The following is a 13,166-nucleotide window of genomic DNA, read 5'->3' as shown; positions in this document are numbered from 1 at the left end:
CATAAGAAAGGCACTTGGTTTTCAACTGAACGTTAATGCTTACAACGTGACTTTCTTTACAAGTAGGGGCTAGCTCTGTAAGATGGTTAATTTCCCCCCCTTTTGATAATTTACAAGTAGGTTGGGTAAAGTACATGGTACGTTGAGAAACGACACCCTTCCATCCATGACGTTTTTTCTTTTTTGCAGACCTTTATCAAACAAGCACACTATTGGATAGATGACAATGTGTGTTGTTAGCTAGATTCATCTGAGGAGAAGGTCTGTGTGAGCAAACACACTTAGTGTAGGACCATTTGTGATTCCTACATCATTGCTGGGCAGAAAGGCTTCATTCTTCAGGTTTTCACCGTTGCCCAACAGGCTTGCCAATTAGTTGGAGAGGAAGTTCCAGTTTTTGCTGTCCAGTCCTAGTGTGTTGGCAGCATTAGAGGACTCATTACAACACTCACAAGAATTTTACACGCATCCTCTTTTCTGCTGATCAATCGACAGTTGCTTGACAACAGTGAGATTTGTTAGGAACCTGATCACTCACAAGTGTCCTTCCTCTGAATAGTATGAGGATCAGCTGTTACTTCCCTCATTAAGGAAGTTCCTCCATTTTTTTAGGTGAAGATACCAGTTAGCCCTTGAGCCAACTTTTCTACTAGGTGTTAGGTCTGGACCCTTTGTAAGAATTGACAAGATGGGTAGTTGCTGGCGCTGCATTTACTTTGGTGTGAGGAGGCTTTTATAAATTTCCATAGCTCCATCAATTGCACTGTAGACTTTAATACACAAATCATCAGAGGTCCCAATCTTCTGCCATTTTTTTTGTTATACCTTTTTTTTTGTTAGACTGGAGAAGTGTCCAAGTGGTAGGCTAACTTAGTCTTTTTCCCTTGATCCTTTTGTTCTTTTTGCTCACTTGCTGACTTAGCCATATCTCAAAGATCTTCATCCGATAATGTATCTAAGTGGGCCTGATTAAGGTTATTAATGTCCTCAGTTGTAATATCCTCCTAGCAGTTTAACCAACTTTCTACCTTATCTACTGGAGAGTGATGACTTTCATCTGGAGAGAATCCTTTATAGTAGTTGACTGCTTCTGGCCACAATTTCTTCCAAGAGTTATTGTTTCATTCTTAATCTCTTTTTTGGAGGCACATTGCAATGGTGAACACACACCAGTACTCCTTCAATGAGAAGTTATCATCAGAATCCACAGCCTTGACAAGGTGTTGCTGGGAGTTAAGTGTTTAGAAAGCCACAAAAGCACAAACAATGAATTGACTCATGTGCGGGATTAGTAATACGGTGTTTGGTGGTAAGAGTTCGACACACACACAAATACAATTGGTCGATTGCGTGGCGTCCAGTGTTGTCCATTAGGAGAAAATCTTTGAAAGCAAGTCATTTTTTACCAAGATAAAGCTTGACTTGAGGGATGAAACACTGGTTTTTTTGTCCATGCTTTCGGGTTGTGTGTTCAATACACTCGCAGTGAGTCTTAATTTTTGTTTTTGTGGGCCCTAGGTTTTTCTTACTTATCCATTCCTTAAACATATTGAGAAGTTTCATCTTCTCTGGTGTTTGGGTTCAGTGCCAGAAGTCTTAGAAGGTATGTATAGAAAGTTTGGGTGACGTCATACAGTTTGAGAAAATTCAGAATTTTACACAAAAATGCAAAACACCACCACACAACACGGATAAGGATGCAGAACGATGTCGCATATGTAGGCTGAAGAATGATTCTGTGCTTGCTGACTCAATCAGCACACAGGATACTAAACACCAATAGTGTGCCATGTATAACATTTGGGCAAACTAGGTCATACATCCAAGTCTCCTGAGTGTATTTTCTTTACAGTTTCACTATTCTTTTTTTTTTTTTGGCTGTACTGTATTTTCATTTAATTATATTTCAAGTACAGTAATTTGTTATACACTCCTGTATTTTACTATTTCTGTATACTTCATTTTTTATTAATTTACTGTATTAATGTTTAGGAGTGAAAATGCTTATTTCTACCACAGAAATAATGCAATTAAAATCTAAAAAAAAAAAATAGACTATTTATTGGTTGCAGAAACCAATGATATACTGAGGATTAAGGGATATGAATTTACATACAGGTACTGTATTCTGAATAAAACAATCTGTGACATGCTGAGAAGGAGAAAGGTGAACTTCTATATTGTCATAGGATTACTGTAACAAGGGAATCCAGGAGGAGATAGCTCTTAAAAACACTAAAAACCTAAATGACTGAACAATCTGGAGTAAGACCCTGCCATTCAAGTTGAAGGCAATGCAGAGACTGAAGACAAAGATGTTATGGCTTGGCCAAGCCTTTGGTATTGCCAATAGCTGTTTGATTGTCTTATTACTTTACTAGAGAGAGGTCTAACTCTGTTTGAAAGAAAGAAAAATGGGAATTTTTTATGTTTTAAAGATAAACTGACATAACCAAACTTAAAGAGAGACAAGCAGTTTGAATACCAGGGGCAGTTCATATAAATAATTTACACATTGCAAATAATAGGCTGTGAATTTCAGCCTTTACAGTTTATTTATACTGAATGTTGAGAAAATTGATGTGTATTGATATTCTGTAGATTTTTGTTTACTTCCAATGTTTTGTTGTATTTTATGCTAGTATGTATGTTACTAACATTTGAAAACAAAAAGTTTTTCAACAAATTGTGAATGGCTATCACATTTTGTGTATTGTAGTTTACTGGGAAGTGCTAATATTGTTACTTTTCAGTTTTCAGTATAGGGTAAATGTGTACACTATATGTACTGTACTTATTTCTTCAAATGAGATTTTCTATACAGTACTATACAGTCTTGTTGGCTTATTTACATATATTTCTTTTAACAGGGCTTGATAGCAGTGTTTCATTTAATGCCTTATAAAATCTTCCTATGATGATTTAACGGTGATAGTCTCTATTTTTAAATAGACTAACATGTAATACTGTGTTTTTTAACTTGTTTAGAATAAACTTTTGCATTTGTTTTTAACAGGTTTAAGCCTCCAATCATTGCTGTGGCCCTTGTGGATGGAAAATTTATGCCACACTTGACAAACCCATTTATTTTATTTTTATGTGTAATAATTATGAGTGTTTTATACTGTTACCGGACTTACTGTGCTCCTTCAGTATTTCAGTTTGAATGAAAGCCTGCTTACATTATGGATTCTTCATTCAAGTTTTTAAGTATAAGATACAGGACTTTGGGATTTTTGAAAAGATAGTATGGAATGTGCATCTGTTTTGTAGATTTGCTATTTTATTTTCTCGAAGGATTTATTTTCACCTTTTTTTTCCCTCAGAAAGGGACCGTAATTAATACAGGATGATAGGAAGCTTATAATTTTACTATCTACCATATAGCATTGTGGCAAAATGGTAAAAATTACCAGCTACTGTACAGTATACATTATCATCACACAAGACTTTTTTTTTTAATAGTATTCAGAATTCCTCTCTATAGTACTACATTGTACAATATACTGTATCAAGTACCATTTATTTCCTCTGTTCTTACAGTGTGTGATTAATTTTAATGAAGACTTTATGAAGTTTGTATGAAATCGGTGATAAACTGGAATATATCCTATAATTGAGACAGACTTTTCTACCAACCAAATGACGACATTTTAAGTTTTTTATTTTTAGAAAAAGATTCAAAGGTTGACAGATAGCTATTTAACATGAATGAAGTATTCATTTTAGATATTCATTTTAGGTATTTGTTACAGGATGAACGTGGCAGGGTAATGAGGCGGACAATTATGCGGTACTGTAACCTTTCAGTGCTATTCACGTTCATAATGATAGCACCGGGAGTTAAGAAGCGATTTCCAACCAGAGACCATTTAGTTGAAGCTGGTAAAATTTTTGAATGCTTACCATGGGTATTTTTCATAGGCTTGAAGTTTATTCTAACTGTTACTAAACTTATAATACTTTCCTTTCTTATCTGTTTTAACATACAATTTTATACTACATTAACCCACTTTCTACTAGGCTCTTGTTTGGTATTCTATCTAACATAATTTTTATTTTGTCGTGTAGAGTTTGTATGGAGGTAAATGTGTTGTAATATCTAGCCCATATGCTTCATGGTTTTGAAACTCTGAAACTGTCTGCATGTCTGAATGTATGCTTTAGTATTGTTGGCACAGGTTACATTACAAGTATAATGTATGATAATGTAAAAAAGAATACATTTTGTTTTAAAGCTTAAATACTGTATTAAATTTTTTATAATAATACACTCAAAGAAATGGTAAGTGATCAGTTGGAAAGGAATGTTGAAAGTGGTTTTGTTACGCAAATCAGTACCCTGGAGTTGGGTTTGTACCAGTTTCAGAGGCTACTGGAAATGTAATTGATTCTTCATGTTATGGCTGAAATATGAAGATTTCCCCAGATTTTATTTAACGTTAGAAACATAGTAATTGAATATTTAAACAAGGTTGTATTGCAGGTACAGAGTCAAGGCCAAAACATAGGCACAGGAAACACCATTCTTGTTTTTATGTTACATCATCTGTTATGGTAGATAATTCTTGGCAGCATTTCTTCGGAAAAGCAGGGAAACGTTCAACAAGAGGTGTCTCTTTGATTTTTTAATTAAGTGTGCTTTGCATTTTATATTTTTCCATTTTCCATTCACCATAATATCCATTGCAGGATGAACGTTGCAGAAGAATGAGACGAACTATAATGAGATACTGTAACCTTGCATTCGTATTTACATTGACTATGATAGCACCAGCTATAAAGAAGAGATTTCCTTCTAGAGAACATTTAGTGGATGCTGGTAAAGAAATTCTAGCTTAGTAGGATATGCAAGATTGAATTAAAGGCTAATTTATTTATTTATTTTATAACTTCACAGTTTTTAAATGCCTATAGGCACAAACACATTTTAGACTGTTTGTGACTCACTGCTCAATTCACCGCAAAGTTTTGAATTAATTTTCACCTTGCTTTAGCTTTTAAGTTCACTCACTAACTTGTGCTGACACTTCAAACGCGACAGTTGTTAAAACGTAAGTAAACAACGTGTAACTAGTATACTAACATATTTTTCCCTGTGGATATTGCACATTTTTGGGGGGGTTGAAAAAAAAAAAGGTAATAAAAACAGCTGGAAATTAAGGAACTTTAAACTGACACATCCTAAAAAAATTAAAGCTTCCTTGTAAAAGCCAAGTAGAAAGTATATTTAATTGATAAAAATATATTTATTGAAAGTTATTTAATAAAACAAAAATTTAGGGTGCTAAATCATCTTGTTCTTTGAGACATAAAGCAACCTAACTCAGACTTTTACATTGATTATCCAAAACATTGTAATGTAAGTAACTCAAAGCTTAGAGCATACAAAATAGGGAAAATCCTGCATCCTTAATATCTATTTTTCTTTACATTCTGTCCTGTGTCTAGAAAAATGCATCATTTGTTGATAGATTTTGGGGTCTTCCTGTATGTTAATGAAGGTTTGTTGTCATTTTAGTTGTAAGTAAGTAAGGATTCCTTTTTATTTATGATTTGTATTAAATAACTCCCCAAAAAACCATTCTTGGGCTCGGACAAAGGTCTGAATTACACAATTTTAAATATTTAACTTAGCCGGTGAATATATAATAGCTGCAACTCTGTTGCTCGACAGACACATACAGTAAAAACTCGCCAGTGATCGCTATACAGGTTGCGGGTGTGCCCACCAGCGCCAACTGTCGGCCAGATACCACTCTCGATGTAAACAAAGACTCAATTTCTTCTCTGTCGACGTGTCGACAAGACGTACTTTACTCGCTGTTGAACCTGGAGTTTTTCTCATCATATTTGGTGAAGTACTTTAATTTGGTTTGAGCTTTCGCAGTACAGGTGTTTTTCTTCAAATAAATCCTTGAACTCTTTTTTGGATCGGATTAATTGTTGATGACTTAGATCGTTTTTTGGAATTTTCCCTTGACTAATTCAAAATGGCTGACCCTTCACAAGTTCCCAAGTTCAGAGAATGTTATAGGCATCTTCCAAAGGCTTCTCTCGACCCTCACACTGTTTGTTCCAATTGTCGGGGTAAAACCTGTCAATTGGAAGATCGGTGTGAGGAATGCGTGGGCCTTTCGGAATTCGATTGGATCGAATTTGAGAAATATATACGCAGACTAGAGAGAGATAGGGTAAGGAGAAGTTCTTCTAGGTCGGTAGATTTTTCCTCTCCACATGCCCCTGAACCTAATCCTTCCCCTGTAGTGGTTGTTCCTAACCCCCCTCCTAGCACTCAGGAACCGTCGATGGCAGACATGATGCGTGCTATTCATGCCTTGGGGGAGAGAGTTGAGTCTTTAGCAAGTGACCGAAATCAACTCATGGCGGACGTTAAGGAACTCAAGTGCCAAAGTGCCACGAAGGATAGTGTCAAAGTGCCTAGTGTTACGCAAAGTGTTGTGAACAGTGTTGCGCTCGAGGGTTCGTCTGTTCGTGCCTGTCGTCCTCCTAGTCCGGGACCTCTTGCAAGCTCCCAAGCCCAGGGGAGAAGCAATGTCGTACGACTCATGGGTTCGAGAGGCCTTGATAAGCGAACAGACGTTCCCTCTTTGGTATCAGGCGTATCTCTCCAAGATTGCCCCTACCAACGTAAGACGAGAGAGCCCATTTTTACCTCGTCGTTCGAAGGTGTTTCTCGTAAGAAACCTTGGACCAAGGTCTCCAGACCTTTGAAACGTAAGTCGGTCCCTTCAGGACAAGTCCAACGTCCCGGTTGTAGCCACTGGGACAGTTCGGACCCGTTGCCGTCATCTGATGACTGCTCGCCGCCTAAGAGAGGCAAAGTTGTGCCGTCTCAGTCGCTCACCCCGTCTGTTACCGCACCTGCTTCCGTAGACCCTAAATGGGTGTTACTGCAAGACATGCAGTCCAAGCTTGCGTCCTTGATGGAGGACTACAATGCGGAGAAGGTTGCTGCTGAACCTTCTGGCCAACAACCATCCAAGCGGTCTGTTGTGCGTCCTGTTGACGTTGAGGTAGCTTTCTCGCGTCAACCAGTTGGGGTAGTACCTCCACCGATGCGTCCCAGTGTGGATTGCCAGCCGCACGTTGACGTTAGGCAACGCACGGTTGTGGTTGGTGACGTTCAGGACGTTCATCAACCATCAGAGGTGACTTGTTTTGACGCGGTGCGTCAACCTCCGCAACCTGGTATGGTGTTGACTGCACAACCCAGACGGTCTAAACAGTCTCAGGTGGACGCTGTGCGTCCTCGCGCACCTGTGGTTGTTGACAGTTCCCAGACTGTTCAACAGTTCCATGACGCTGCGTCCGGCTCCGTCACGTATGCACCAGTGCGACCGGACTCGGCGAGTCAAACGTTGCCCACACCTTTGCCGTTTTCTCATCTGTTATCGGATGAGGAACTGTCAGATGAGGACGTTGCTGAACCACATCCTGAGGATCAACCTTCAGAACTTGATGAGCCTAAAGCAGTTCAACCATCCTTGGACTTTAGAAAAGTCATGGCTGTTTTTAAAGAGTTGTTCCCTGACCACTTTATTTCTGTGGCTCCTCGTTCGCCGCCGTCAGAGTTTGTCTTAGGCGTTCCTACTACCATGCCTGCCTTTACTAAACTCGTTCTCTCTCGCTCATCCAAGAGAGCTTTACGGCTGTTAGGCGATTGGTTAGAGACCAAGAGGAGTTTAGGGAAGACAGCATTTGCCTTCCCCCCATCTAAACTCTCATCTAGATCGAGCGTCTGGTATGCCACGGGAGAAGTTCTCGGCTTGGGAGTTCGTGCCTCTGCCCAGGGCGACTTCTCAAGTCTTGTAGACTCTCCCCGCCGCCTTGCCATGAGACGCTCGAAGATTTGTTGGTCTCCCTCGGACCTGGACCACCTTCTTAAAGGTATTTTTAGGGCGTTCGAAGTCTTTAACTTCCTAGACTGGTGTTTAGGAGCCCTGAGTAGGAAAATCTCTTCTGCTGATAAGGATGTTTCCTTACTCATTATGTCCTGCATGGACAAGGCCGTCCGTGATGGGTCCAACGAACTTGCCGCTTCATTCACGTCCGGAGTCCTGAAGAAACGAGAGTCTCTATGTTCTTTCCTGTCTGCTGGAGTGACGCCATGCCAAAGATCTGAGCTTCTCTTTGCGCCCTTGTCCAAGTGCCTTTTTCCTGAAGTCTTGGTTAAGGAAATTGCCTTGTCTTTAGTGCAGAAGGACACCCACGATCTAGTTGCGTCCTCGGCTCGCAAAGCTCTCCCTATGCCTACATTGTCTGCTAGACCTAGGATAGAAACTCCAGCGTCTCGATTTATCCCGCCCTTTCGTGGCAGAGCCTCCAGCAGGGGAGGTGCTCGTGCCGAAGGGAAGAGAGGAAAGAGAAAAGGATTCAAGTCCTCTAAGGGCAGAGTCTGACTGCCCGCAACTTCAGACAGCAGTAGGTGCCAGACTCAAGAACTTCTGGCAAGCCTGGGAGAAGAGAGGAGCAGATCAACAATCTGTGAGGTTGCTCAGAGGTGTACAAAATCCCTTTTGTACGCAAACCCCCTCTAGCGACGTCCCCCATCGATCTCTCTCCCAGGTACAGAGAGGAAGAAAAGAGACTAGCCCTGAAACTGGAAGTGTCTCTTTTGCTAGAGAAGGGAGCGGTGGTCAAAGTTTCGGACCTTCAATCACCGGGGTTTTACAACCGTCTCTTCCTAGTATCAAAGAAGACAGGAGGTTGGAGACCGGTGCTAGACGTCAGTGCTCTGAATGTCTTTGTCACAAAGACGAAGTTTACCATGGAGACCACAAAGTCAGTCCTAGCAGCGGTCAGAAAGGAAGACTGGATGGTCTCTTTAGACCTAAGGGACGCCTACTTCCACATCCCCATTCACTCAGACTCCCAACCCTTTCTGAGATTCGTCTTCGAAGATGTGGTGTACCAGATTCGGGCCCTGTGCTTTGGCCTAAGCACAGCTCCTCTCGTGTTTACGAGGCTTATGAGGAATGTGGCGAAATTCCTCCACTTATCGGACATCCGAGCCTCCCTTTATTTGGACGACTGGCTTCTCAGAGCCTCTTCCAGTCGTCGCTGTCTGAAGGATCTCAATTGGACTCTAGATCTGACCAAGGAATTGGGACTCCTTGTCAATTTGGAAAAGTCGCAGCTGGTCCCATCCCAAACTATTCTGTATTTAGGGATGGAGATTCACAGTCAAGCTTTTCGGGCTTTTCCGTCGGCCCCCAGAATAGATCAAGCCCTGCTCTCCATCCAGAAGATGCTGAAGAAAGAACGCTGCTCAGTCAGTCTGTGGATGAGTCTGGTAGGGACGCTGTCATCCCTGGAGCAATTTGTCTCACTAGGAAGACTACACCTCCGTCCTCTTCAATTCCATCTGGCTTTTCACTGGAAAAAGGACAAGACGCTAGAGGCGGTCTCGATCCCAATTTCCGAAAAGATAAAGTCTTGTCTGACTTGGTGGAAGGACAATATCAGCCTACGAGAGGGTCTTCCCCTGGCAGTTCAGATACCCAACCACGTTCTCTTCTCGGACGCATCGGACTTGGGCTGGGGCGCGACGCTGGACGGTCGGGAGTGCTCAGGTCTGTGGAACTCGAGTCAGAGGAGCATGCATATCAACAGCAAGGAGCTTTTGGCGGTTCATCTGGCCTTGATAAGCTTCGAGTATCTCCTTCGAGGCAAAGTGGTGGAAGTAAACTCGGACAACACCACGGCCTTGGCGTACATTTCCAAACAGGGAGGTACCCACTCACTGACGTTGTACGAGATCGCAAGGGACCTGCTCATCTGGTCAAAAGATCGAGGCATCTCCCTAGTAACGAGGTTCATCCAGGGCGACTTGAACGTCCTTGCAGATTGTCTCAGTCGGAAAGGTCAAGTAATTCCAACCAAATGGACCCTCCACAAGGATGTGTGCAAGAGACTTTGGGTGACTTGGGGTCAACCCACCATAGATCTCTTTGCAACCTCGCTAACCAAGAGGCTTCCAATCTATTGCTCTCCAGTCCCGGACCCAGCAGCAATACATATAGATGCCTTCCTCCTAGATTGGTCACATCTGGATCTTTACGCATTCCCACCATTCAAGATTGTCAACAAGGTACTGCAGAAATTCGCCTCTCACGAAGGGACAAGGTTGACGTTAGTTGCTCCCCTCTGGCTCTCGAGAGAATGGTTCACCGAGGTACTTCGATGGTTAGTAGACGTTCCCAGAAGTCTTTCTCTAAGAGTAGACCTTCTACGTCAGCCACACGTAAAGAAGGTACACCAAAGCCTCCACGCTCTTCGTCTGACTGCCTTCAGACTATCGAAAGACTCTCGAGAGCTAGAGGCTTTTCGAAGGAGGCAGCCAGTGCGATTGCTAGAGCAAGGAGAGCGTCTACCATTAAAGTCTACCAATCGAAGTGGGAAGTCTTCCGAGACTGGTGCAAGTCAGTTTCCGTATCCTCGACCAGTACCTCTGTAGCCCAAATAGCTGATTTTCTCTTATACCTGAGAAAAGGACGATCCCTTTCAGCTCCCACTATCAAGGGCTACAGAAGCATGTTGGCCTCGGTCTTCCGGCATAGAGGCTTAGATCTTTCCAACAATAAAGATCTGCAAGACCTCCTTAAGTCTTTCGAGACCACTAAGGAGCGTCGTTTGGCTACTCCTGGGTGGAATTTAGACGTGGTTCTAAGATTCCTCATGTCAGACAGGTTTGAGCCTTTACAGTCAGCCTCCCTGAAAGATCTCACTCTTAAGACACTTTTCCTGGTATGCTTAGCCTCGGCTAAAAGAGTCAGTGAGCTTCATGCCTTCAGCAAGAACATCGGATTTTCGTCAGAAAAAGCTACTTGTTCTCTGCAACTTGGTTTTCTAGCCAAAAATGAGCTACCTTCTCGTCCTTGGCCTAAATCTTTCGATATTCCCAGCTTATCGGAGATCGTAGGCAATGAACTAGAGTCTTATGCCCTGTTAGAGCTCTTAAGTTCTACTTAGCTCGTACTAAACCTTTACGAGGCCAATCTGAAGCGTTATGGTGTTCGGTTAAGAAACCATCCTTGCCTATGTCAAAGAATGCTTTGTCATATTTTATCAGATTGTTAATACGAGAAGCTCATTCACACTTGAGTGAGGAAGACCGATCTTTGCGTAAGGTTAAGACGCACGAGGTTAGAGCTGTAGCAACTTCCGTGGCCTTTAAGCAAAATAGATCTCTGCAAAGTATCATGGACACAACCTATTGGAGAAGCAAGTCAGTGTTCGCGTCATTTTACTTGAAAGATGTCCAGTCTCTTTACGAGAACTGCTACACACTGGGACCATTCGTAGCAGCGAGTGCAGTAGTGGGTGAGGGCTCACCCACTACAATTCCCTAATTCCATATCCTTTTAATCTGTCTCTTGAAATGTTTTAATGTTGTTTTTATGGGTTGTCCGGAAGGCTAAGAAGCCTTTCGCATCCTGGTTGATTTGGCGGGTGGTCAAAGTCATTTCTTGAGAGCGCCCAGATTAGGGGTTTGATGAGGTCCTGTTGTATGGGTTGCAGCCCTTGATACTTCAGCTCCTGGGGGTCTGTCAGCATCCTAAGAGGATCGCTGGGCTCCGTAAGGAAGACGTACTTACAAGGCAGAGTAATCGTCTAAGTCGACTTCCTTACCAGTTACCTATTTATTTTGGTTTTGTTATATTGATAACTGTCAAAATGAAATAAAAAACTCTTAGCTTATACGATGTAAACATATTGAACTGATCTCTACCCACCTCCTTGGGTGTGAATCAGCTATTATATATTCACCGGCTAAGTTAAATATTTAAAAATGATATTTTAATTATAAAATAAATTTTTGAATATACTTACCCGGTGAATATATAAATTAAACGACCCTCCCTTCCTCCCCAATAGAGACGCAGTGGGATGAGAAGAAATTGAGGTTTTGTTTACATCGAGAGTGGTATCTGGCCGACAGTTGGCGCTGGTGGGCACACCCTCAACCTGTATAGCGATCGCTGGCGAGTTTTTACTGTATGTGTCTGTCGAGCAACAGAGTTGCAGCTATTATATATTCACCGGGTAAGTATATTAAAAAATTTATTTTATAATTAAAATATCATATTTAACGAGAGGACTAAAAAATCAAAACAAAGGAACTATGGAACACCCATCCAGAGATGATTGCCATCAAAAATCGGGTTAATTCACTAATTCACTAGAGGGGTAGGCCTATTACAGGAAAATAAAAGGAATTTTTTTTTAGTTTAAGGGTAGACATTGGCATTTAACCAACTTCCAGTGAGAAACCATATGAGCACCTGGTGAGAATGAATAATTGTACAGTATATTTTAGGTTAATGTGCTGTACAGTCTCTAAGAACTTTCTTGTGGAAGGTTAGAACTGGGAATCCAATATGTATTTTCTCTAGGGACAGTGTATCCACTTGTGTAGTACAAAATTGATGAGTAAGAAGGAATACCCATGTATTCAGGCTCTAATGAATTTGTCATAGTACCACTTTATTGAAATACATTGATCGACCAATGGCACATCATCACCGAGAACCAATACTCGTACTGGATTCAAAGCTACCTGGGGGTTTTCATGCGCTCGACTATCATCTTTTCTTTCATTGTTGAACAAGGAGCCGAATATACTTTTCTGCATGTTTCTAGCACTATAAGATTTGGACATCCTCCTCAATTTTTAAGTAAAGTACTGTACAGTTAATATAATATTTTCATTTGATTTTCTTAGTAATAGAATTAATATAGTAAACGTATTAATCATTAGTATCCGTTGCTGTTTACTTTGAGATTTGTTACTTGTTGTATGACACCATTTAGTGTTGTTTTTTTCATGACAGCATGGGAAGAATTTAGTTCTAAAAAATATGGTCCTTAGTTTTATACTAGCATAACTTAAAATTGTTTTAATTTTTCAGCGTACGGCACCAGTGTAACTTCCAACTTTTTTTTCCATGTCAGTTTGATAACCCTTCTTCATTTTTGACAAATTTTATCATGCTCTCATATAATTCATTAGCTAATCTAACTCTCGATCTTGGGGTAAGTCTTTTGCAATTATAGTCATATAAAACTTTACTGCCTACATTTTTGTTACTGCATGGGAGTGTGTAGTATGAATATATATATATATATATATATATATATAT

The 13,166-nt window shown here is 40.9% G+C and overlaps 1 protein-coding gene across 1 annotated transcript in view; it reads left to right on the top strand.

Annotated features, from left to right (window-relative positions):
* LOC137652236 (uncharacterized) overlaps nt 1–13,166 on the top strand; it is a 352,081-nt gene that overhangs the window by 218,874 nt on the left and 120,041 nt on the right. The window contains 1 exon segment of the mRNA XM_068385477.1: nt 3,756–3,885. Coding sequence (XP_068241578.1) covers nt 3,756–3,885 — 130 coding nt within the window.

The sequence above is a fragment of the Palaemon carinicauda genome, chromosome 13, assembly GCF_036898095.1.
Source record: "Palaemon carinicauda isolate YSFRI2023 chromosome 13, ASM3689809v2, whole genome shotgun sequence".
Taxonomy (NCBI): Eukaryota; Metazoa; Arthropoda; class Malacostraca; order Decapoda; family Palaemonidae; genus Palaemon; species Palaemon carinicauda.
Note: the sequence above shows the minus strand (reverse complement) of the source record. Positions and strands in the feature narration are given on the sequence as shown.